The sequence below is a fragment of the Falco biarmicus genome, chromosome 3, assembly GCF_023638135.1.
Source record: "Falco biarmicus isolate bFalBia1 chromosome 3, bFalBia1.pri, whole genome shotgun sequence".
NCBI classification, from domain to species: domain Eukaryota; kingdom Metazoa; phylum Chordata; class Aves; order Falconiformes; family Falconidae; genus Falco; species Falco biarmicus.
In genome coordinates this window covers 69,918,587-69,945,348 of record NC_079290.1, presented here as the reverse complement: position 1 = coordinate 69,945,348, position 26,762 = coordinate 69,918,587, and the positions used below count along the sequence as shown (strand labels likewise).

Here is a 26,762-nt window from a genome sequence, read left to right as displayed (position 1 = left end):
AAGCAGAAATTACAAAGTAAAACCTGAAGCAATACTAAGATGAAATGTAGAAAACAGAGAGCAGAGAACAAATGTCCTCTGCTTTCTGCAACTAGACCAAAAAGTCTGATAAATATGTGTTGGCTGCCACTCTAAAAGGCTGTTGAATAATTCCTTAACTAAACTACTGGTGGTAACATGCAAGGGGATTTTTTTGAACAATCACTTTACCTGTTTTTTAGAATTAATTATGCTATATGTAGTGTGTATTAAACAATGTATTGGAATATTTGTGCATTGTCTAGACACTTCTGAATGTATCATTATTCCACAAATCCATGGCCTATAACAAATGAGATCATCCTTTTCTTTTCCTTTTTCTTTTCTCAGCAGTAGGAATTCCAAGGAACCCTGGGTATGAATTTAAGCCCTCAATTTTGTATTGTTAAAGAGATAGCAAATGGGGTCATATCATAGTGATAGACATTGTAGTCAGATAAAAGTCAGATTTCATGACATCAAAAGCTTATCAGGAGATTTTCCTCTTCTTTAGAGCATACTTCATTTTCATTTTCTGTCTTTACAAGAACATTGTTCTGTAGCATGGAGAGAGGCGGCGGAAGCAGCAATTTGAACACTATTTTGCAGTGGGACAGGTAGTCAGATCCAATTTCCACTGAAATAATTTGAAAGACTCACTAATTTCCTGAGAAGCTAAATCAGATTTAAAAAAAAAAAAAAAAAAAAAAAAAAAAAAAAAAGCAAAATAAGTGACAGTTCATAACAGAACAATGGCTGCTAGGAAAGTTTACTGACCTGCTAAATCACATAGTGATATATCCCAAAAAATTGCATACTGGAGAACTTTTCAACTGCCCAGTGATAGCTGGCATTCCCAGTATCCCATTACTTCTTTCAGTATCTTTTACTGTTACATACTCATGGTTTTATCTTTTGCTTTCCTTCAGCAAAGTCCAGATGATTAACTAAACAATAACTTTGATTTTGCTCAGGTGAAGTACATTTGAAGTTACAATAACACTTAGAATAATAAAATAGAATTTGGTCGATAGGAACAGTTTTTATTGTTTCATCCAATGAAAACAAGGGATGCCCTTGACTTAGTCATCTACGTAAATAAGCAGTAATAGGCCAGTATCACCCTTATTTGCACCTTGTTAATTTACCATCTTGCATCTTAGAATGATGAGTAATACAATTCTTGGTTTTAGAAATAGTCTTAAAAATATTCCCCCTTTTTGTTCTCTCTCATGTGCACTAATTGTTGGAAGGATAAAAGTAATTTAAAAACAGTTTATTTTTCAGTAACAGTGGGGGGTCTTTTTACAGACTGGAAAAGCAAGACATGAACAGGCATTCAGTGCTATAAGCTCTACTTTGAATAATACACACTTTTTTAGAAATCTGAGTCACCAAGCAAATAATATGCTCCATTTGCATCTTTTTAGCCAAGCAGAATTAAATACAACAAATATCATTCATACATAAGAGGAAAAGGACTACAAGATTTAAGTCAAATTTAAAAACTAAAATAATGTGCAGAGCATAGTTCCTCCTAGAATAACTTCCTTCTTATCAGCCATGAAGTAGTCATTTTATTACCATGTTCTTTTACACTGGTGGAAGCGATTTCACTTAAAATCAGGTGAAAATCAGTATTTCACAATGAAAAGTGGGAAAGTTGTCTCAATAGTGTATTTAAGAGTGGGCAAATACTGTAAGATTCAGATTAGAAGTTGGAAATTCATTTTCTTCCATTTGTAATCAGCTAAAACATTGATAACATCACTGTCTTATAAAAAGAGGAACGAACTCCTGCCTTTACATATTAATGAAAAGTATTGAATAAATAATTTACAGGATTCTATTTCATTTGACATTGCAGAAAGCTTTTGGATGTGGCAAAATTAGCAAAACACCAAAAATAATGAGGTTTCTGTCATTACAAAACATCCTGAATACCCTCCTATTATTTCATCCATAGCAACATGGTCATGAGCCCTTTATCTGGACAATATTTTCTGTCCGTATTGATGGTATAGTTCCGCATTACTTCTAGCATAAGAATTTTTCCAGCCTGGGATCATAGTGTAAGTATTCTTTCCAAACAACTTTCATGTGTGAATACTGCAGATGAAAATTATGTCCATATTTGAACCTATTTGCTGTGTCTTATTTTCCACCAAGTATCATATCAAGTGTTACTTTGTTATTTCCCTGGATGTTTAATAGTGATTTATACATAAACTGTGCCTTGCAGGCAAGTGTCTACAAAACTGGAGGTAAAATAAACCTTTTATTTTAAGATTATCACAGGAGTTAAAAAGAATATGTAAGTCCTCATTCATATGAACGCAAGAACAGATGAAAACACATCTCAGAATAACTCTGTAGAGTAACAGGGGACAATGTAACAGAAATATGATTCTGCAAGGTTTATTATAGACATGAAGAGATAAATACATGTACGAAATAATGACCCAAGTCCTTAAAAGTCTGCTTTTTCCTTATAGTGACAAATTGCCTACAAACTACTAAGTATTGCCTAGACAGAGGTTGAAAGTTGGAGCCCTAAATATATTCCATTCACAAACACTGATGACCTTCAACATTTACTCCCTCCTCCTACCCTTCCTTCTCCTCTGATGTTAATAATTAGGTATCACTTTTCATTTAGTGTATCAGGCCACATTATCAGGATACCCTTGAATCTATAGAAACACATTTTGTCTTTACAGACATAGGACTGTGGGACTAATTTATCTGAATAACTAGAACAAGACAAATTTCACCTGAAGTGGCAGATGGCAGAAGAGGGAGAAAAGATGTTGCCTGTGACAACTGTGATATTTCAGGATCACAGATTTCAGGGTTGAAAGTACAGAAGTGGTTTCCTTGAAGCTCAAAGTTCCCATTTAGGCTGCTTACTACAAAGGTCAAAACAGTCTCTTTGCTCCTTTCTTGTAGCACTGAGGGTGAAGGGAAAACAAACCAAAACACAACCCCCTGCTCTGTATATACTTTAGCAAGGAGTACCCAGCAGTCTTGAAAACAGCAGACCCACCATTCACACCAGCCTTCCCACCTTACAGCCCCGCAGGATGCCTTGCATGGCAGGTAGGCAAACTGGCAAGCAGCGTTATCGGTGGGATGAGATGCTGGCCTGACCACATAGCATGCTCGGCAAAGCCCAACTGCTAATAGCTGGTTAGGGGGACACCCCTCCAAAGTGATAGCAATAAAGTGATCAGAGCACTGTACAACTCTTGCAAGTGAGCAGGATTTGGGACAGGAGCAATTTTGAAGCTGTTATTCCTGAAAATCACACAGGACACCCAGAATTAGTCAGGTTTATCTACCACCTGACCTCTACAAATCTTCCCAAAATGTTGACTGCTCTATCAGAAAAACCATGGCAGATCATGTGTGTTCAGTGTAGCATTTAAGCTAAGCTGACATGAAAACACTGTCAGATCCTCTAGCTTGTACAGATTTCCAACACAGTTTCACATGTTGGTAAAAACTTTGACATTGACTTATGGAGTGGAACGCAATTACCACCAGGTGTTTCAGACTTGCCAGCAACTATCAGCTCATAGTTCTCATGAAAATGATAAATTGCTGTGCAGAAGTAATACAGAGTGATTACATTTAGAGTAATTATGGCAAAAAGTAATTAAGCAAAATGAGAAGAGCATGCAGCAACATTTTACTTCTTTTTCTAACGATGGCAAACCATATGCCAGAGATTTCAATTGAATTGTTTAATCATTGTAAGATCTTTTCAGGATGTAGTCCACTTGTTGAGTTATTCTATATACATCTTCAGATGATCCCGTACAGACTGAATAAAAGCTCAGTTTTCTGATATTTTTCTTCATATCGGCATAGCTCTCATACTATTAATTACAGAAATGAGAGTAGCGATGCTAATATATTAAGGTCAGAAGGGGCCATTGTGATCATCAGGTCTAGATAGTTTGTAACATAAGCTGTGTTTTTTTCTTCATAGCAGTGCTACCACCCAGTCCATATTTTGAGATTTAAATACATAAAACCTTTTGAGAAACACCCAAATGTGATTTGAAGTAAGGCAAATATATTGCATTTGTTTATTAAGCATTCCAGGGCTATTCATACCCATGGCTGAATGACGAGACTTCCACTTCATTTACAGATTTAACTGCTATAGATTAATTTCACTATAGGGGACCCTGCAAACTCATTCACTCATTTAAGAGAGGCATAGAATCAGGTATTTGTCTGTATGGGTACAGAGCTTAACCATATCCTGCTGTATTGGGTTTGTGTGGCCAAGTTTTGGTAACAGGGGGGCTACAGGGGTGGCTTTTGTGAGAAGATGCCAGAAGCTTCCCCTATGCCTGATGGAGCCAATGCCGGCCATCTCCAAGACGGACCCACCGCAGCCACCACAGGCAAACATCACCGATGGTGGTAGCGCCTCCGGGATAACATATTTAAGAAATAGGCGGGGAGGCGAGGGGGAGGGAGGGGGGCGGGGGGGGGCGGGGCAAAATGACTGCGCAACAGCAATAGACCGAGAAAGGAGTGAGAATATGTGAGAGAAACAACTCTGCAGACATCAAGGTCAGTGTAGAAGGAGGGGGAGGAGGTGCTCCAGGTGAAGACCCTGGTGAGACAGGCTGTCCCCCTGCAGCCCATGAGGGTCCACGGTGGAGCAGATATGACCTGCAGCCCCTGGAGAACCCCACACGGGAGCAGGGGGATGCCCAAGGGAGGCTGTGACCCCTGGGAAGCCCGCGCTGGAGCAGGCTCCTGGCAGGAGCTGTGGCCCCATGGAGAGAGGAGCCCAGGCTGCAGCAGGTTTGCTGGCAGGACCTGTGACCCCATGGGGAACCCACCCTGGAGCAGTTTGTGCCTGAAGGGCTGTACCCCGTGGGAGGGACTCACATTGGAGAAGTTCATGGAAAACTGTCTCCTGTGGGAGGGATCCCACGCTGGAGCAGGGGCAGAGTGAAGAGCCTCCCCCATGACGAAGAAGGAGCAGCAGAGACGATGACATGTGATGAACTGACCACAGCCCTCATTCCCCACCCCCCTGTGCTGCTGGCAGAGGCGGCAGAGCAAATTGCGAGTAAACTTCATCCCATGAAGAAGCGAGGGGTGAAGGGAAGGTGTTTTATAGATTTAGTTTTGATTTCTCATTATCCTACTCTGATTTGAATGGTAACAGATTTAACTAATTTCCCTGTGACGGTAGCCGCTGAGTGATCTCCCTGTCCCTATCTCAACCCAGGAGCCTTTCATTGTGTTTTCTCTCCCTGGTCCAGCTGAGGAGGGGAGTGACAGAGCAGCTTTGCTGGGCACCTGGCATCCAGCCAGGGTCAACCCATCACACCCTCTATGCTGAATTGCTAAGTTTTTAGCTTGGGTGTTTGGTTTTTTTAGGAACTTTGTCTCTGTGAAATCTCCCCCATTTGCAGTAGGGCTTCCAGTGACACAACCCCGGGTACCGCCATGCTGTCAATTCACAATTCCAGGAGTTACACAAGTCCTTCCAGTTACACAGGGCTGGAGGTTATGTTTAGTTAACTGGCAATTCCAGAATCATCATTTTCCAGTACAATACACTAATACATTCTTAAAGTTTCCTTCATGTTCTTCATTCCTAAATGTATGACTTTTTCATTTTACTATATTAAAACTACCGGTTTGTTTGTGCTAAAAATTGTGAGATTTGATGCAAAGGAACACTGCCATGCCATCATCTCATCTATAAATGTTGTATCTACAAGCCATCAGCAAGAATTTTGTATTTTCTTTCAGAATCTTCATATTAAACTTAACAAAATTGATAAATTCTCTATATGTATTGCTAGAAACATCTGTGTAGCTCAGATGATTTATTACTGAAGGGGAGATTTTATTTTTCTCAGCAAATTTTAAATATGGTTAGATGTTTATGAAGGATGAAATAACCATGCAATGGAAATAGTACAAAGTTTTCCAAGGGGAGACTGCTACACTTAAGGAAATATTTCTGTAAATTAGATGTTAATCTGCATCTAGGAAATCTATCTGGCCAAGGTGCACCAATGCATCTACAAATGTCAAGCACATATGCATATACAAATGATTAAGAACTGCACAGCAAAATTGATAAAGTGCACATAATTTTAAATCCATGCTGTAGCATTTACTTTTCTTTTTAAAAGTACTTTTCATTAGATGTAGAACTGATTGTATTCTGGTTTCATGCTCATTTATCTATTTTTACTACATTGAAATAGTCGTTACTCAATGTTAATGCAAATCAACGCACACAAATACGTACTGTTTGACTGCCTCCTTCCAAAAGTGGAGCCACATACAGGCTTTCATAAAATAGGTTTGGATTTCACATCACTGCAGAACTTTACTTCTTTCCAAATACATGGATATGGCCCTGTTTGTATGTCTCTTAAGCAACATGTAAATTACAGAGATTTAAATTGCACTTGAATAAGAAATATCAGTGAATTCCATCAATTTCAATTTACTTTTACCAGTCATGAATGAAATGGAAAAAAGAAATGTACCATGAATGAAAGGACCATGCCTCCTGCACTGAAATACTTGAAAATGAGAATGTTTTTTATATCCGTCAAATTTTCACAAAAGTATTTTCAACCCATAATGACATCTAACCATCAAACTCTATTGAGTTTTATCTACACTATTTCTTCTGGAAGTTTTCCTGAGGGGACTGCTTGTTTTTAAGTATTATGTAAACATTTTGTAAGAAAAGCAGTTTGCATTTTGTACTATAGAAATAAGCAGAGATGGTACAGATCTATTGAAAATATCACTTGAAATTTCATGCAAAGTACAGCATATCTTAAAACAACTTCACATTACTTTATATTCATTATACATTGAAGCAAACACAAAATTTTAATTTTCTGGTCTTCAACATTTGTACATGTAATGAATACATAACATTAACACAAGCTCTGTAAGCTAGAAGCTTTTCTTTTCTCTGCTTTTACCCTTTCCCAAAATACCACAAATATGAAGTTCAATGTGACACATTGTACTGGGAGGCAACCATGAATATAACCATGACTAAAATAATGCATTCACAACATATAAAAATAAAAAGATCCCTCACTTTCCCTATAATGTGGGATTTAAAGTAAAATTTACTTCACTGCAATATTAAATATACAAAGCTTAATGTTTATCTCTTGAAGACAGTGATATTATTTTTAAAAAATGAAGATATAATAGATTATGCAAATAAAGTTAAGGTTTTAATAAAGAGGTGCATGCATACAAAGTGAAAGTGAATACAAAGCTCAAAAGATCGTAACTTAGAATATGTCATTAAAAATTCCTATCTTGCCAAAAATTAAATGGCTTTGAAAATATGCTTTTTTTAATGTTTAAATTTAGAAAAAGACTTCAGAAGAATTTGTAAATAATCAACAGATCCAATTAATTTCATCATAAAAAAGATTGCAGGTGGAAATACTCAACTACAAAATTAAAGTTTGCTCCTTATACAGTCATAATCATTTTTTACATTTAATTTCAGCCAGTTTGGTCATATCTTTGTAATCTATTATAGCATATGATTTTGTTACCTACATTAGACATACGAAAAATAGTAGGTAATTCTACATTTTTTTTAACCTAAGAGAGAAATTTTAGGCAATTCTGAATGTTTACAATATTACTTATGCTATGAAGCTCAACATGGCCCTGCAGTGTGCACTCACAGCCCAGAAAGCCAACCATCCCCTGGGCTGCATCAAAAGAAACATGGCCAGGAGGTTGAGGGAGGTGATGCTCCCCCTGTACTCCATTCTCATGAGACCCTACCTGGAGCACTGCATTCAGCTCTGGGGGCCTCAGCATGAGGAGGACCTGGACCTGTTGGAGCTAGTCCAGAGGAGGGCCATGAAGATGATCAGAGGGCTGGAGCACCTCTCCTATGAAGACAGGCTGAAAGAGTTTGGGTTCCTCAGCCAGCAGAAGAGAAGGCTCTGGGGAGATCTATAGCAGCCATCCAGGACCTAAAGGGGGCCTGCAAGAAAGCTGGAGGACTTTTTCCCAGGGCATGCAGTGGTAGGACAAGGGGGAATGTCTTTAAACTGAAAGAGGGTAGATTTAAACTGGATTTTAGGAAGAAATTATTTACTGTGAGCGTAGTGAGGCACTGGCACAGGTTGCCCAGAGAAATTGTGAATGCCCCATCCCTGGAAGTGCTCAAGGCCAGGCTGGATGGGACTTTATGCAACCTGGTGTAGCAGAAGGTGTCCCCGCCCATGGCAGGGGGATTGGAACTAGATAATCTTTGAATTCTCTTTCAATCCAAACCATTCCTTATAGAATTTCTAAAAATGTTTAGTACATACTTCTGACCAAAAACTGCAGTTTAATGACTCACTCAAAAGCAGCCATTAAGCGTTAGCTTGACTTTCAACTAAAATGATTACCTTCTTCAAAATTAGTTAAATGGATGCAATAACCTGCAAAGTTAGCACAGCTGAACATGTTGGTGGGCAAATCCCATCATTTTTCAGGTGTTTGCACATGATGAACAGCTTGTTGGTTAAGTACCAATAATTTTTTTTTTTTTTTTTAATTTTGGTTATGGATCCTAAATCTGATTTATGTATAGCAGTTCACAGTGTGCATCTGGGTTCACACATTTACTGGAAATGTATTTTAGGCTTTTTTAGTTGAAGAAGAGCACTGCTGTAATCTTTTGTATCATACCTCAAACACTTACCCACAAGCAGGCAGTGCCAACAGTGCACAAAGAACCCTGATGGAATAAATTCTTGACCCCTATAAACATGAGTTTCAAAGTTCCACTGACACAGTGTTTTAATGAGATTTCTGCATCTTTTTAAGGCAGAAGTGTTAAAAACCAGAAAATCTAGCATATAAAATGCAAAATTGGCTAAAAACCTACATGTTTTATGTCTTAGTCTTAGTACAACCTCAGAAGATGGACAGAACTGAGCTCCTTTCCAAAGACAGCAAGAAAGGAGACCCTCTCATGTTAGCATCATGTACTCTGAGATGCCACCTCTCCATGGGTCTTACATCCACTTTGCAGAGAAAACTACGAAAAGGAAAAACTTCTACACTTCTCCACTGACACAGTTTTGAGATGGACTGAACAGCTCCTAATACTTGATCTGATGGGATACACTACTTCTGTCATCAATGTTGAAAGTGCATTGTATGTTTTAAACTTCAGGAGACAGCCATGAAGCAGCACAAAGAGGTAGCATTTTGCACTATACATACAACAAAATTTTAGGGGGTTTATAAAAAAAATGTGTGAGTAGCAAATGGCTTGTTTGGGTTCTCAAATTCTCTCAAATTTTGAGATGTATAATTTAAAAGAAATTAAAGAGAAATTTAAGTATTTTCTTAATTACACACACATATCTTGCTTTAGTTCAAGAGGAATTTGAGTAACCATTCCTGTTGCCTATTCTGTTTTGCACAGGATAGTATTTTTAAATTCATACAACAGGGTGGAATTCAGTGGGATTATTTATCTTTCCATGAAAGGAAAATTCAGCTCTAGATAGACAAAGCTTTATCTTCCCCTTTACTTCATGTACACTGAAATTAACCTTTCTTGTTAAAAAGATGTAAAAAGCATATTAGGCAAGTAAGCGAGGTGAAACTTTTGCTTTGCCCTCCGTCAGAAACAACAATCCCTGCCAACAAACTCAGAATATGAAAGCAGACATTCAGTTGTAAGGGATCATTAGTGCACATTCCCCAATTTCTGTCCCAGTTAGCCTTTTCTGTGGCACAACACCTTCCTGCCCAGCTGTCTGTCTGCTCAAGGGCTGACAGCAACATTCATACTGCTTTCACATTCACAACCTCCATGTCACAGCTCAGTACCTCAAAGTCACACTAGAGACACCGATCAACACAAGTGTGTTTTAGGTGGGAAACAGCCTTGGAGTGTCCGCTGTTTCTTAAGTTTCTCTGAAAAGTGAGGTGGAAGTGGTTTTGATACTCAACAAGAACCAGGTGGGGCCTTTCTAATTGTTGCTGCAGTCCCATCCCCCCCCCCCCCCCCCCTTAAAATTTCAAACAGATGTAGCTCTCTTATTGTCAAGCACCTGGGTTTAAAATTATGTACAATTAAGGAAAAAAAGCCTTTTCCAGATGAAAAAATAAACTCATAATATTAACTTTACACAATTACATATTTATATTGTAATTTTATATTCAAAGTAATAAAACCACAATTTTTTAAAAAAGGAAAAAGTTGTAACTTTCAAAGCTTGTAGAATATTCTCATATGTTATAAATTCAGTTGAAGTCTGATAGTGCTTTAATAATTTGAGTGTTTAGTGGGTGATAATGATCTGAAAATTCAGAGGAACTTCAATATTGTTCTAGCCCAATCCTAACCCAGAAAATGGTTTTCTGCACCAGTAAACCCTTCTTCTCCAACTGAGGTGTTTCTGGGGGATTCCTAGCAGTATCATCAAACTGTCTCTTCATGCAAAAGAAATGACACAAACACCATGCATGCAATACCGTGTCTTCAATATTATTTTACTGTTTCCAAGCACACAACACTGACACATAAACGTAGACATTTTCATGTAAGCTAAACCTCCATAGCTGATGTCATTCCACCACTCTGAACAATTATTTTTTAAAAGCAAGTTTGTGGAGAAAAAAGAATCTGACAGAGCATCTGGCCAACTCATACAAGGGTACAGGACTCTCTCAGCAAGTTTGCACATGATACCAAACCCAGGGGAGTGGTGGATATGTTGAAAAGCAGGTTAACCTTTCAGAGGACCCTTGATAAGCCAGAAGAATGGAAGTAACAGCTACCAAACACATGAAGTTCCACAAAGCCAAAAGCAGTCCTGAACCTTGGACTGGGACTGCAATTCTGCAGAAAGGACACAAGAGTGCTTGTACAGCAGAAATTAAACACGAGTCAGCAGTGTACCCTTGCAGCAATAAATTACTGTAACACTGGGCTTTATTAGCAAGAATCAGCCAGTGGGTCAAGGAAAGTGATTAGTCTACTCAGTGCTTGTGAGGCTACATCTGGCACACAGCAGTTTTGAACACCCCAGTTCACCAGAGGGATGGAGCTGCTGGAGCAAAGCCAGTGGAAGGCCACTAATCTGGCCAGGAAGCTGGAGCACAACAGCTGAGGAGAGACTGAGAGTGATGTGTTGTTTCAGAAGAGAAGGCTGGGGGAAAAGTTAATTGCCATTTTAAATTACATATTAGAGAGAAGACTTAAGTACACAGAAGGCAACGGTCACAAGCTACAAGAGAAATCCCAGCTGGGGATAAGAAAAAATATTTAGTGAGGGTGGCTAGGCACTGGCACAGGTTGCCCCAAAAAAACTGTTGAATCACCATCCTTAGAAATTTTCAAATCTTGCCTAGACAAGGAAGCAACCCAACTATGAGGGTAGCCCTGCCTTGAGGGGATGTCCAGAGGTTCCTTCAACTTAATTTATTCTATGAGTCTAATGGTTATTAACAAAAATGGTAAAAGCATATCTTACTCCAGCTGACAATAATGTTCTCAAAGGACTGAGCGCCCTTCTGCTATTTCTTTAGTGGTTTACCACTTAAAGACATATTAAATACTTTTATAAAATTGCTGAAACTACTCACCCTATTTAAGAATTTGCAGAACTGGACTATGTACTCTATATACTTTGTACCGATTTAAATGTATCTTTCTGAATTTTTCCAATTTTGAGCTACACGATATCAAGCCCCTCTTACAACTTTTAAGGGCATGCTGTTTTCAAGTGCTTAAGCATTTCCCAGAGTTTTACAGAACATAGTATTTAAAAAAATGTATGTATATATTGCACACTTAAAACTGTATCTCCATCTCAAAGTCTATCAAGTTAGCAAAACATACACACACACACGCGCGCGCATGCGCAACACATGAAGAAAAGCTTCCCTCAGACACAAATCCTCATTTTGGTACAAGTACACATAAGCCATAAACAAAACCTTACACAGTGTACACAAAAGTTCTGTGCATACAGTAAGGCAGCCATATGAAGTGGAAAAAAGTCCATCATTATTCAGGTTATTACATTAAAAAGACAGCTAAACAGATAAAATAAGCATTTCCTCCCTAAAGCAATTGCCTCAAGTTGTACACAGGTTATTTCAACTCCAAATGAGTTTATATTTGGAGTTTATATCAATTTATATTATATATATATACAAATACCAATTTATATTTGTATTTATATAGTGCCTATCACCACATCAATAAACACTCTTTGGAACCACTTTTGACAGCAGAGGTAAAAACAGGAGTCAGCCTGTTAGTACCTCAGCACTTCTGTTTCCAATCAATTTTTTTAAAAAATTAAAATTTTAAAATTTAAAAAAAAAGGCCACAAGACTTTGCTGCCAGCCTGCCTGGCTGGTGTTTAATACTGCTACTCCATCAGGGTTATGAATGGCAACAAATCAGAACCCATCTTTACTTTACAAAAAGAAAAGGCATTGTCAAAACAATCTGAAGAGAGAACAAAAGTTTTCCTCTCTAAAATTATAGTACTATGGTATTTATTATCTGTAAGATGGAAATTTTAGCCATCTCTTCACTTAGATGAAAGAAGACGACAAAGTTACTTGTCCATACCAACATTTCCTTCTTGTATGTTTGAATGTTTACACATCGTAGGCTTAGTCAGAATACAGGCATATCATCTCCAATATTTTTTACTCAATTATCTTTTAAAGGTCCAAGAGCTTCATTTGACAAAGTTATCTAAGATGCAAATGATCAGCCCAGTTTTCTTTCATACTAGTTTCACAGACTTTTGCTACAAATGCAACTTCAGTACATTAAATACCAATTAGCTTTATCAAGACAAATCCAGGATAAAGCTCATTGTGCTTTGTTTTCTAGGTGTTTAGTTCACTCAGATGAAGAGCCAACATCCAGGACAAAGTTCACACGTGTGTACAGTTGGTAGACGGTGGTGTATCTATCCGACTTTTGTTTTCCTTAGCGTCATTCAGAGGTGACTTGTTACCCGTCTGGCATTTGAAGACTTGTTTGTAGGCCTTCCTAAAATTTTCAGAGAGAAACGCGTATATAATCGGGTTCACAGAAGAATTGCTGTACGCCAGGCAGTGTGCAGTTACTCTGAAGAGGAAGGAGGCTTGAGTCAGTGGGAAAACTCCAAATTCAGCCCAGAGATGAATCACGTGATGCGGCAGCCAGGAGATGCCAAAAACCACAACCACCACCAACACAGTCTGTGCTGTCTGAGACAGGGAAAGGAAAACACAGATGTCTGATGAGCGCTTGAAGAATCAGCTTTCAACCTGCTTCAAAACCATTAGGATGGGGGGGAAGGTACACTGAGAGATAACACACTTTGGAATATTTATTACTGATTTTACTCCATTACCCATATGGGCTTTATTTTGCACAGTGAACTACCCCAAGGAGCATTTTAGCCTGGAAAATGCCACAGTGAAAGGCAAATGTATGACTGCTTGAAGGTAACGGATGATCTTCCTGATACCCTACACAACAGCCTCAGCCTTTTCTGAGGTGAACATAAGCTTGTAGTAAAATCACAAGAACATGGGTCTTTGGGAAATGTCATCCAGATCTAATGATCTGTGCACAAGGCTTTCTGACCAAAATTTCAAGAGACATCTATTCTACATGAAGGCAGCTGGTGGAAAAGCTTAGAGCAGTCAGATGAATGCTTTGCTCAAGTGTCTATAAAAAGGAGCAGGGGCTTCTATGAAAGTCTCTCCTTCAAATGTAAAATTTCCACAGGTGGAGTCATACAACAACATTCTGGAATACAACTAGGGAAAAAAAGGGAAAAGTAAGGAGCTTGAAATTTCTGGTAATTGCACATTGTCAAAACCAATCTGGAGAGTAAAGCTCACCACCAAACACTGAACTGAGAAATGGAACACAAAATACCCTCAGCGCTGCCTCCTGACTCCACTTTCATTATTTATGAGAGGAAGATCCATCAAGTTCATTAGATCCATCCAGACAGCTACAGTATCAGTCAGCACAGACCCTTCAGGCACTGAAGGTATTCTGCCAGGGTACAGTGCAGTTTGACTGCCAATGTTTTCTTTAGCTTTCACTTACTTCAGAAACAGCACTTAGTACTTTGCAGTTGTTCAACTAATTAATATCTACTCCTCTAACAAGTACCTCTTTCAACTAAATCACTCTTCCAGTAGAAGCCTAATATTAATTCCAAAGCATATTATGTTATGGACTGTTTAATTACTATATTCACACTTTGCAACATAATTTTCAGATAACAGGCTCTTCTTCACAGGCAAAACTACACAGTGTAGTTTTGTAGTTTTCACATTGGCCACAGAGGAATAAATACTGCAGCACAGAGAATATCTAGACTTTTTTCCGGTTTATTGAACTTGGTCCATACTTGTTGACTTGATTAATGTTCATGACTTAACTTATAGAACAATATGGCTTAACCTATAGAAACTTACAGAAGAAAGAAGTTTGATTTCTGTGACAACAGACCAAAATAATTTATGATAGATACTGTTGTTGGTAAATAAAATCTCACAACAGAAACCAAAGGACATTATATCTGTAGTAAATATAATTTGTTTAGTCTCAAGGATCCATCTGTTCTCACAAGCCATTCCTCTACTTAGCCCTATGGAGTTTAAGTCGGTTGCACATACAAACAGCCACACAAATATCTGCTCTTTCAGGTCTCATCAGGGAGTATGTGCCAATAAGGAGGCATAAATTATTCTCTGATCCTTTCAATGTATTAATATTCCATCTGAAAACTGATTGTCTGGATCCCACATGCACAATTACTTCAGAAGAGGCACATTACTTTCTTAGTTCAACATTCTAAAAAAAATTACACCAGGAAAGTCACTGACTTTCAATAGACTGCACAGATGCACCTGAAAGCAGAGGATGACTGTGTGTTTCTTGTAACTATTTTACTTAGGTATTTCATATCTGTAGAATAAATAAATTTGCATTAGGAAACCTCACAATATCTGTTTTACCCCTTTATTCCTCCTAAGCCTAACTTCAGAGCTTACCTTTCCAAAATCATCACTATGGCTTGCAAACGAGGTAACATTAAAGGGCAGCTCTTGTTTACCTAATGGGAACTTGCTTACAGCTTTTCATCAGCAAATAAAACCCACCTGAAGTACGTGATGCTAATATTGATGTTTTATGACCAAAAAGCACAAAAAATAGCATTTAGGCACATTCGTATTTTTCATTAACTTTTTCCACACATAGAGCAAATTATTTTTAAGATTCTACTACTGAAATTTTCATAAAGGTTTGAATAAAGGTAGAAATGTGTAATTAAGCCTGAAATACATCCTTAACAGAACAGTAAAAGGAAAAGAAGAAAGATACTGCAACCAGAGAGAGACAGCACACTAGTGAAAGCAGAGATGGTTTTAAAAAACTTTGAGTTAGGCCTTAGGATCAGAAACTTATTTTCTAAGGCAAAAGTTTTGGCTACCTTTTTTTTTCCCCTTTGGTTACTGAACCCTGATACGTCCAGGCAGTCTTGGGCATATCTGTAATGTTTTTCCCTAAAGGTATGAAAGCTAGATCCTAGCCAGATCTGATTTTTAAGAATTAGTTTTTAGAGAAAATGCACAGATATTTCCAGTTCAAGAATTATTTAGATGAGAGTAGAGATAGCAACGTACATTTGTACGTTTGAAAATGTAGTTTGAAAACTACACCTTTGGCCTTGACGACATTAAGTGCAAAAGTATATATGTTAAGTATTTTATGGAATCAGGGCCATAATGCTTTTAATTCCAGGAATTAAAATCTATTGACTACGGCATTTTTCAAAAAAATAGAGAATGTATAAATAATAGATTACTTACTCCCTGTTGAGTTCATGTATATCTCATTTACATTGCAGACAGTCTGCATGCCCATATGGTAATAGTGATAAGATCAAATGAAGAGCTATAGCCTGAGGGGTTTTTCTGACTCCAAATGCATAAACTGAGAAGTTAGTCAAATGATTACTGTGGTCAAATCTGCTCAAAAATCAGAACCATATTATACTAACTGACAAATTCAATATATAAACACATCTTTCAAATATTGTTCTAAATTGTGAAGCTTATATTCTGCTTTAAAGACCTTTCATGATTCTGCTTGTAACCAGTATTTAACTTAAATCTTGAATGTAAGAGAAAAAATATTTTGTGGAAAATCAATAGAATTGCAGAATCATTGAAAGTCTCTTATTAATCTATCAGGAAGCACAATAAACCTGATTTTAAAGTCTTATCATATAAGCTAGAAATTCTTCACAAAATGTTAAAAATTCGGCTAGTTAATTAATTAAATAAATAAAAGATTTACAAGTTAGGGGAAAATGCCTATGAGGCACAAAACTCCATTTAATATTACAGACAGGTCGTCTCTCCCTGTCTAAATTTCAGATGCTGTGAAGTTCAAAATACGGGGATCTCAGGAAATGGCTTGATGCACTGCAGCGGAAAACTTGGATGAAAGAAGAGGTCAATCCTCCTAAGTTCAGAGAGACACAGAATACATCATTAAATACTTCATTTCAATTCCTTCTTTCCATTACATCTTTGGCAACAAGCAATGTAATACCAAATTAGCTTAGCCATAAAACTAAAATATAAACAAATAGATACTAGTAATGAAAGCAATCTACCTTTTTCTTGGACGCTTCTGACTTCTTTGACATGTTTTTCAATTTCTTGTGTAGATGATTAAGAACCTGAAAAGAATAATTTGCATCTTGTATTTCACCAGTTTCTAAAATTGAAACCCATGGTTTTTAAATAATGCTCTCCAGTACGGCGAGAGTTGCTTACAAAGATTACTGATCCAATTTACACATTTCAAAAGCGCACAGTATAAAAGCCAAAGGAATTACATATCTGCATCTGTGTGACTCAACAAATATGAAGCAGACCACAACTGAATTCTTACATAAAAATTCAGATGTATTACACAACAAATACATATCACAAATGAACAAGGCAACAAATGGAAACCTACCATGGACCTAGAATTAGTAATCATTCCTCTTCCATAAGAAGTCAATGCTTGTTAATTTAGAATGACCTTTACTGCATGTAACATAAAAAGTGTATGTTTTGAGTCAGAGCTTACTGAGTCACCTGCATAATTCACTTTCTTCAGATGAATGTTTGGTTAATATAATCAGGATGTTGGCGCTATCTGATCTTCAATAGAAGTTTAGGCTTTCAGAAATAATTTATACTAAAATGTATCTCACATGAGGTATGATCTTTCTCAACAATTTGATGGTACTTGTCACAAGCAACTTTTTCAAATATGTCTCAAAAAGGCTCACCATCCAAAAGCAGGGTCCAAATAACTATTTACACATAAGATTTTGGATAGTGGATGTGTAGAGGTCCATGCCCTAATTTATCTGCAGTCATTATTAACTGAACCTAATATATTCATGTGGCATGATTTGAAGGCATGGGGGGCATGGAATATGCTCTTCAGATGAATGTGTTTAACAATTTGTAAACCATACAGAATTTTAAAAAGGAGATGCTTAACTAAACTCGAGGGTTTAATTAAAATACAGTCTGAGGAATTTTTTAGATAGCGTGTCAGAGTGTAGCACTCAGTTAGATGACAACGATGATGCTGTTAGGTTGCACTTTACATAGCTGTAAGATGAACTGAGAACAATTTAATAGGTAAGATCATCCAGAATTAATAGGCAATATCATCCAGCATTAAAAGGATCATTTTTTAAGGAATATAACACTAAGTTTTAGGGCTCCTAAGGAGACTTCTTGAGGTGGTGAAAAGGTAGAAGTTAAAATTATCATATATAATCTGGGAACATTTTCCTCTGTTTTCCTAGGGATGAACAACTTTACTACTACTAGGACAGACACCAGACAAGACCACCTACAGACTTCATCCCACTCTGGCATTTGAGTCTTAGAAACACAGATAATGAATTAAAAGAATTAAGATGGCATTTCTGAGCAACCACAGCTCATCAGTGGATTCCACTTTTTAAGTGTCTGCTCTTAGCTACCAGTGAACCATAGACAACAACAAAAATTACTTGTAACCACTTAACACTGGAAGTGCAGTTCATTTGCCCTAACATGACTAACATGTTGGTGAGTAGAAAGGCTCAGCTCTGCATTCACTCCCTATTCTGAAACACTATCCAGGCTGCTACCAAGGCTAACCTAAGCTCAGGAAAGGCAGGACAAAAATAAATGTTTTTTTTCTGAAAATGTTCCATTTTGTTTTCAGCCCCTCTTTCTTCTCCAGGATGAAGCAGACCAGAAGGAAAGGACAGAAGAGCCCCTGAGGTCCAGCAGAAGATGAAGGAGATGATCCCCTGGCTCATACACTCTTTATGTTGACACCTGGCAGGTGACATCTGCTGTCATCGTGTACAAAACAGCTGAATTGCTTAGTCCATGGGTGAAAAAAAGTAAAACCAAAAAAGCACACGGGAGAAATACAGTGAAGTTCACTTCTCATCACTGTTGCTTCACCTATTGCATCCCCTTCACGTAACTTACACTGATGGGCTGTCTCTACTGGACCTTTGCAAATCTCATCACCTGCCACCCAGAGACTGCACTGTACTGTGATTTTTCCTTGCAGTCCAAAACTAAAGTCAGATAAACTCTGCCCAGAAATGAGAAATGCTAAATCCTCTTTTAAAGTTACAAGCATTTTTCTCTTTTGTTCTGAAACTTTTAGCACAACTTTTTGTGTTTAATCTCTCTCCATTTCAATGAAAGATGCAGCAGACAAAACTGTTAAATTGTATATTTGGAGGAAGGAGGGGGTGGGGGTGTGTGTGCTGTTGAAGATTTAGATGATAACCTCCAATGAATCCTTCTCAACTTCACCTCTTTCAGATTATATACATATTTCATTAAATAAGTGTCTGCAGTGAAAACATGCTGGCTCTATTGTGGCAGTGTACCAGATGGTATGCAAACCAGCAGCAAGAGAAATAGGCAGAATTTAATTACCTATCATCAGCAGTGGAACAGCACTCAGAGACCCACACAAAACACTGTGGAGGATATTAAGAGCCATGTCTATGCAAAGGCAAATCAAAGACACTTCTCCTCACTGCCTTGTTCAAACTATCTTTTCTCTGGGCCAATGAACAATCAATTGATCCTCTAACAAACACTGTCACTTCACTTGAATGAACAATAATTCTACATGAGCCTTTTAATTTGTCTCAGGTTACTTCTCTAAAGAAAACCTTGAAAAATATCCACTAATAGATTGGCACACACATTTTTAGCTCACGGAACGAAATACCCACCTTGCTGAAAAACAGGTCACAACCTGTTCTGGTAAGGTGTTAACTTTTTTTTTTAATTCAGCTGCGTAGGAAAATTAATTCTTTACATGAAACTTTTCTATGTCCAGCTTTCATGTACCTGTTGATCGGAGAACTTACTTAGCTCTCAGGGAAGGAATAGCTTTCCTGTTTTCTGGAGATGAGGGTGGGATGCTGTGAGAAGAAAGTTATCCTATTGTGAAAGAGGGTGTAAGGAGATTTGTGGGATCATAGAAGTATAAGAAGTTCCAGCCTGGTCCAGAATGTACTACCACTGACAGCTACCACGGAGCATTTGGGAGGCCCTAGATTTTGCTTACAGACTATCCATTTCTTCTCCTCCCCTCCCCCAGCACCCCCACCCTCCCCCAGGGTGTTTCAGGGATTACATTCAAGATGGTCTGAGAGCCCAGGCTGAGGGACTATGACCAAATCAAGTTGAGAAAGAGATTTTTCCAATAGGGAGAGAGAGAAATATAGCTTCAACTATCAGTGCCTACTCACATAAGTCTACCAAACATTGCAAATGTTTGAAGCCTGCACTGCTGCAAAGCATGTTTCCTGTCCGTCTGTATATAATCATCCCACTGAGTACGCCTTTGTTATCAGCCATTGAAAATCAGCAGGAAAGCCCGCACAAGGTCATTAATAAGAATGAACTGCTTTTTTAACAGCCATAATGTGACCATTCCAAACTATATTTTATAATATGAATCTGATTTAAATTCAAGTGCCATTGCCTGCAATCCATTTTATAAAGTAACGCTGCTACCTCTGTTGTCACAACAGATCCTTCACCCCCTTTCATCTAATAGTGTGTCGCTTATTTGTCATACCCTTTTTTTTTTTCATTGTAGCTTCATAAAGGTTTCCCTTGCTGCTCAGCAAAATCTAAGATACAATATCTTAAGCCAATAACCATATAAGCTTGTATTTTACAATGAGTCTCCTACTTTGTATGGCTTACTTTATACCAAGGCTATAAATCATACATGACTTCTATTAATTCAGAATGCTCAGAATGATAGGTAATAATGGAAACATTCTTAAGGCAAAAAAAAAAAACCCAAACCCAAACAAAAACGAAAAACCAAAAACACTTATAACATTATACATCTATAAAAGAAAAAGGTTGCTAATGATTTTAGGTGTCCAGCCTAAAGGTTTGATTGACAGAGGCCTGACTTGCAAGGACTGAATTCTCATAATGGGGTACTCAAAAGCAGAGGTACCCAAAATGTGCTGTCACATCGCACTACCCTGGCAAATGTCAATTGTTAGAAGCTCACTAGGAATCATTACTTTAAGAACACACTAGTGAGCAAATGTTGTAGCAGTGTTACTAAACATGTACAAAAAGTCAGTATTAAAAAATATGTCAAGTAATATGATAAACAATAAAAAACCAAGAATACAGGTTGTCTACAAGTACGCAACACTGTAACTCAACTATATGATCACTGCTCCTCTGGCTGGAGTGATAAGCTCCTTTTAAGAGTGGTTCTGTGGACTCATAAAAGCTAGTTTCCTAAGGATTTGTGATTTCCTGACTGTGTGCTCCCAGAAATATGTGTTTCCTCCATAAGTAGATGCTACATGAGACCTCTTCTCCCTATGGCTTGTCTGATGTATAACAGCTGGGTGCAAACTGACTCTCCTTAAAGGAGAGAGGATGGTGAAGACTCTCCCCCTTCTTCATTGACTCCTGTTTTCACAAACCTAGGGAAGTATAATTTCTTCTGATATTTTCACTTCTTTATCAAATTTGATTGAAACTGAACCAACATCATTTGTGAGACATCGGCAATGGGTAGCTGTATGCACAGGACACAGAGAATGATCTTGTAAATCTCTACCTTAAGAGCACATCACATGAGATTTCCAGTTCTGATTTTGTGGGAGGGTGCTGTTTCCAAACACCTAGCACTATTTCAGCACTTCTGTAGGTTGTGACACTACTGCTATCCTCTGGGGAAAATACAAACCTTCCTAACGTAAGTTAAGACAAAATGAGAGACAGAAAGACCTCAGCTCCCTTAGTAGAGTGCCTAAAAAATTACTTTCAAAACTGAAAGTTCAGTTGCAATTTGCTTATAAAAAGGAACAGAACTGCTTTACAGGAGTCTGAAAAAGGTACTATATTCAAACAGAGAAATGAGTTGCCTTTGTCTTAATCTACTGTATCAGAAGGTTGCATTATTTAGCTGAGCCACAGTTCATGAAAACCAGTGAAGTCCATAAGAAATTAATGCATTTATTTCTATAATACTTCTGAGGCTATACATAGCAGGGACCCTCTAACTTCACATGCATTCAGATGCCAAAATACTTGTACTTCATAGTACTTTAGTGACATCAGTAAAAGCTCACAGCAACCACTTTGCTTGAGACCCATGAGAGTAGCAATGGCTTCGACAGATCTAAAACTTCAGCTCATTTTCAACAACTATCATCCTTAATTTCTCCCTCACCCACCCTACGTGCCAAGATACTGCAGCTGGAGATTCTCTGACAGTGGCTCCTGAGGGCAGGAATGAGCCTTTACACTGCAGGGTACAAATACCACCTTGTACAATTCACAGGGGTTTTTTTGCTTCTCTGACACTGATGGGAATACCAGCTATCTCCTAAAACTCATCCCTTTAGGTTGGATCTTCCAGCCTGACACTGTGGCAAGCAGGATCACACATACAGGTTCAAAACACATCACCAAGCAAGGGTGAGATCCTAACCTGGCAATAATTTAGGCACAACAATTCAGTTGTAACTTTGAGTGGCCTTGATTTTATGAACTTGTTCTGCGTATGTACTTCACATAGGATTGCTTTGTTGGTTTGGGGTTTTTGTGTTGTTTCTTTTTTTGCTACATATACATACTAACATTGAGAGATCTACTTCTGTAGTGGTGCTTTGTGATAACATGGTGTGTTCACTCTGCTTATATTTTTTTAAGCATATTTCCTTCCCTCACCCCCCCACCCCCCCTACTATGCAGGACTGCTGTAATTTTGAAATACATGTTTTCAACCTTCTGTCTTACAATTAGACTTTGAAGGCTGGTACTTTATGCTGAAACTGAAGATGCTTTGGCTTTGAAAAATATAAGAATTCTTAATAACTGAAAAGTTCCCTCTTTCATATTCTGTATCATTGTCCCTGAAGTATGTAATGTTTTCTTAAAACTCTGATGATCTATGGCTACAGCAAGTTTCATCCCTCTCACAGCTCAGTCATATTCACCACTGTAGGGGAAATATCCATGTATTCACTCAGGGAAAACAGAATTCAGTTTATGTATGAAAATATGTATTTCTTCTCCATTTGCCAGGTTGGACTTGCTTCATTACAAACAGTAATTTAGAAATGTTGTCCTTTTGAGTTCTGCATAGCTTCGGTTTAGCAGAGTTGGATGCCATTCTAGCCTTAATTTGGACATCACAATTAAGCTGGTGTAATACATACAAAACTGAACGGAACACAAAATTATTTGTTCAAACTAAACACTTCATTACATCTATTGAACTTGCCAGTTAAAGAACTGACTTCTCAACACTTCAGCATTCCTTAATTGCAAGAGCAGACTTATCCTTTCAAGCGTAAATTACTGCCCAAGGAGAAATTCTGCTACTGAAGGTTGCTGGCACAGAAACAGGGGGATGTCCGCCTAACTCAGCACGTAGCAGCTGACGATCCAGATCCTGTTGAGCAGCAAGCAGTGGACCTTACGCTGAAGGCTGCAATTAATATTTACAGAAAAATGTGACAGTTTGCCTGAGCAGAAAAGTCCTGAAATACCCTTATTCAGGTCAGGCACCCGTACTTACTGCTTTTTGCTACCTGGGTCCTCATGCACTGGTCCCTAGCATCACCTGCCATCGCTGGAGTCAAAGGTAAATCTCTCATCCACTTTAACTGGGGCAAGACAGGGCTCACAGGGACCAGGCAGTGCAATACGCTTTTTGCTCTTAACATGTTAACCGGATTAGACTACACCGGTGGATTTGTGTCATTTTTAAGTGCACTGCATTTTAAAGAACCACACTGCTTTGTCTGAACAACTTGTTGCTGTGTTGTACTTTATTTAACTCCTCACACAGCACTGAAAGAAACTGAGAGTTGTGTTGACAGGGAAAGCAGCAACAGCATTGGGGCTCCTTAGCACTTTGCAAGAGGGAAATCTGGCAGAGGGATCCCAGTAACTGCCAGAACAACTCCCTTAACCACACTGTGCAATCTCTGTCCTGACCCATCTGTGCCACACATACACAGGTGTGCGTGTTCCAGTCACCCCTAGGCTACAAAACCTGCCCTCCACCCTCATGGCACAAACACCCCAGCCCTGTTGCCTCCTGACAGTACCATGTCCTTCCACATGGCCAGAGATGGCCCCACAGCTCATGGACACCTACCACCATTGCCCCCTCCATGCTTCCCCCCCCCCCCCATTCCTTTTACATAGCCTTCACCACAACCCACTTTGCCCCACCTTGGCATAGCAGAAGGAGATGAGCAGCAGTGGGAGCAGATACCCAAAGACGAACGTGCAAACCACATAGACCTTCTTGTGGCGTGGGTTGGGCCAGTGCTCCCAGCAAAAGGTCTGGTTGCTGGCCTCGCGGTGGAAGAGGCGCTGGTGGTGAGCCACAGGCGAGGCCATGGCGAAGGAGAGCGCCCAGATGAGCCCCACACCCAGCAGCGCGTTGCGGGAAACGCGCAAGGCCGAGGAGCGTCGGGAATGCACGATGGCCACATAGCGGTCCACAGACATGGCCGAGAGCGTGAAGATGCTCACCAGCATGGAGACAGTGAAGAAGTAATGGATGAACTTGCAGATGAAGGCGCCCAGCACCCAGGTGGGGAGCACGTAGACTGTGGACTGGAAGGGGATACAGAAGAGCAGGTAGGCCAGATCGGCGATGCTCAGGTTGAGGATGAAGATGTTGGTGGTGCTGCGGCGCTTGCCCGGCTTGCTCCTCGCCAGCACCGTGATCACCAGCGAGTTGCCCAGCACCCCCAGGGTGAAGATCAGACCGAAGACGATCAAGGTGATGAAGTTCTCGATGCCGATGCCGAAGAGGGGCTTCCCCTCCGCCTCCGGCAGCGCGGAGAGGTTGAACTCCCCGCGGGGCGGCTCTGCCCCACCTCGGGACCGGTTGAGGGGCGCCGCCGCGGGCTCCCCCACCTCCATCCTCCCTCTTAGCGCCGGCCAAAGTTTCCGCGGGCGGAAAGCGGAGCAGCCGCTCCCCGGCACCGCGGCCAGCGGGGGCGGCCGCCAGCACCGGGCGGCGGCGCGGCGGGAAGGGGGGAGGTGCCGGCCGCCCGCAGGGGCGCAGCCCGCGCCGCGGGGCGCGGAGGCGGCGCGGCAGCCCCGGCCGCTCCTGGGCGGGCAGCGCGCTCCGCCCGGCTGCCCCGGGCCCCCCGCCCCCGCCGGCCCCTCCGCCGGCTCCTCCGCCGGGGGCGGCGCTCCGGCCGCAACCGCGCACCCCCGCGCCGGGCCGGCCCCGCGGAGCGGCCGAGCCTCCGCGCCTCTCCGCGCTGGCGGCCGCGGGAGACCGAGCTCCGCGGGGGTGTCTCCTCGGGGAAAGGAGGCGCGGGGGGGTCCCCCCTTCTTCTCCCCTGCCGGCTTAGCTTGCCGTTGCCCCCGCAGGGCGGCCCGGGGCGGTGCGCCTGCAGGGAGCGGAGCTGAGCGGAGCCGAGCGGCCCCGGCCCCCACCTCAGAAAACTTCTGCTTTTTGCCTTCGCTCCTAGGGAGGCTCAGGCGTCGCGTCTTTCAGCACGGCCGGGGCGGCGCTAGGCAGCTCCGGCTGGGCTTAGAACTGTCTCGGAGGGACTGAAGCGAGCGAGCGCCCGCCTACCCCGCCTCAACAGGTGGCCGGCCGGCCGCAGGAGTGAGTCCGGGCTGAACACCGCCTCTGCGCACCGTCTTCACCTCCTTCGCGGGTTTTCATTAATCGTTCCGTTATATGCAGTAGCTCGCAGAACAAAAGGTGGCAGGCGTTGTTACTCCTTCCAAAAAAATAAAGGGAAAGAGAGTCTGGCCGCTTTTCACGCTGAAATCACGAAGCCCGTGTTTCAAAACCCCGCCGCTGCACGCCGGCATCGCGGAGGGCTGGCGGCTCGGGGCCGGCAGCCGCAGGCAGCGCTGAGAGGTGCCGCGCTGAGAGCCGCTGAGCAGGCAGTCTTCCCAGAGCTGGACGAAATAGAAAACTTCCCCCAGAAGACGGGTGCCAGTTCATGCATCCACCCACGGACACATACACCTTGTGAGCGAAACAGAGTTGCCAGGGGGTCCCCAGCCGTTTGCTCTCAAATTGCCTCTCAGCTACAGCTGGTGATGTGTTTTCTCTCTCCTCCCTGGGGCTCTTGACTGCTCGTTGTTAGAGATCCCTCCGTGACACGGGGCAGGCGGGACCCGGCGGCGGACAGGCGGCTCCGCCGGGCACTGCCCGCCCCCCCGGCGCCGGGGCCGCGCTGCCGCGGGCGCTGCGGGACGCGCAGGGCTCTGCGGGCACGGCACGGGGGGGCACGCAGCTCCTCGGCTGCTTTGGCAGCCCACACTTTGACGGGTGTTTTTTCTGCCTTTCCTTTTGCTACTTACATCGAGGCATCTCAGCAGCTGCACATCAGCTGACCGCGGAGCTATTGAGTTGCTCAGATCTAGATTTTAATTCAATTTGTGTACGGCCTGGTCCGTTATGTCCAAAGGAACATGGGTAATGGGAGAGCACAATTCGGTTTCTATGGATCTGAGAAACTTTGATTTGGATTGTACTGTTTGCTATGTCTACTGCAACTCAGTTTAGAAGTTACAAATATTAAACAAACCAGTAAAGATTCCTAACAGATTTGTGGGGGTTTTTTTCTCAGGTGCATACCTTATGGTTTTGTTGACGTGTTTAATTGCCACGCAAATTTACTAATCTCTACTTCTGTAAGGGTTTTGAGAACAGACATTGTTAAACATTTCTAGACTGTATCAGATACCATGAATTATTTGGAAGTGCTGTAAGTACATTGTGAAAATGAATAGAGGGCTCTACAGATTTCCTGGGTGTTGCTGATGCCTGTGTTTGCCACTGTGAATTCCTTCAAATGATATGTATATGAGATACAAGAAATATTTGAATACCTCTGATGTTTTGCTTTTGAATCACGACTTGTTGCCAGACATCACTCTTTTCTAGGATGCCAAGAGTGCAATCCTAGCCTTCCTGAAGTTAATGCTAACATTGCATTGATCACAACTCTCCATCTAAAATGCTGCATTAGTCCTCATCACTTATGCTTCTGTTTTCTTAAGAAATACTGTCTTTTGAACAGTATAGCCTGGAAGGTGACCAAAGAATATTAGACTGGTTTACA

General features: G+C 40.7%; 1 protein-coding gene across 1 annotated transcript; it reads right to left on the bottom strand.

Moving 5' to 3' along the window:
- Positions 1 to 10,545: 10,545 nt before the first annotated feature.
- Positions 10,546 to 26,156, bottom strand: GALR1 (galanin receptor 1). The gene is made up of 3 exons (XM_056333326.1): positions 23,887 to 26,156; positions 16,734 to 16,799; positions 10,546 to 13,293 (listed from the first exon to the last, which is right to left on the bottom strand). The coding sequence occupies exons 1-3, from the start codon at positions 24,586 to 24,588 to the stop codon at positions 12,976 to 12,978; spliced, it is 1,086 nt and encodes a 361-aa protein (XP_056189301.1). The 5' UTR covers positions 24,589 to 26,156; the 3' UTR covers positions 10,546 to 12,975.
- Between the last annotated feature and the right edge of the window lie 606 nt (positions 26,157 to 26,762).

Coding starts and splice junctions, on each gene's coding strand:
- GALR1 (XM_056333326.1), bottom strand. CDS start 24,588: ATGGAGGTGGGGGAGCCCGCGGCGGCGCCCCTCAACCGGTCCCGAGGT. Junction 16,800..23,886: donor TCTCCTTCTGCTATGCCAAG/GTGGGGCAAAGT, acceptor TATTCTTTTCAG/GTTCTTAATCATCTACACAA. Junction 13,294..16,733: donor CAGAAGCGTCCAAGAAAAAG/GTAGATTGCTTT, acceptor TCCCTGTCTCAG/ACAGCACAGACTGTGTTGGT.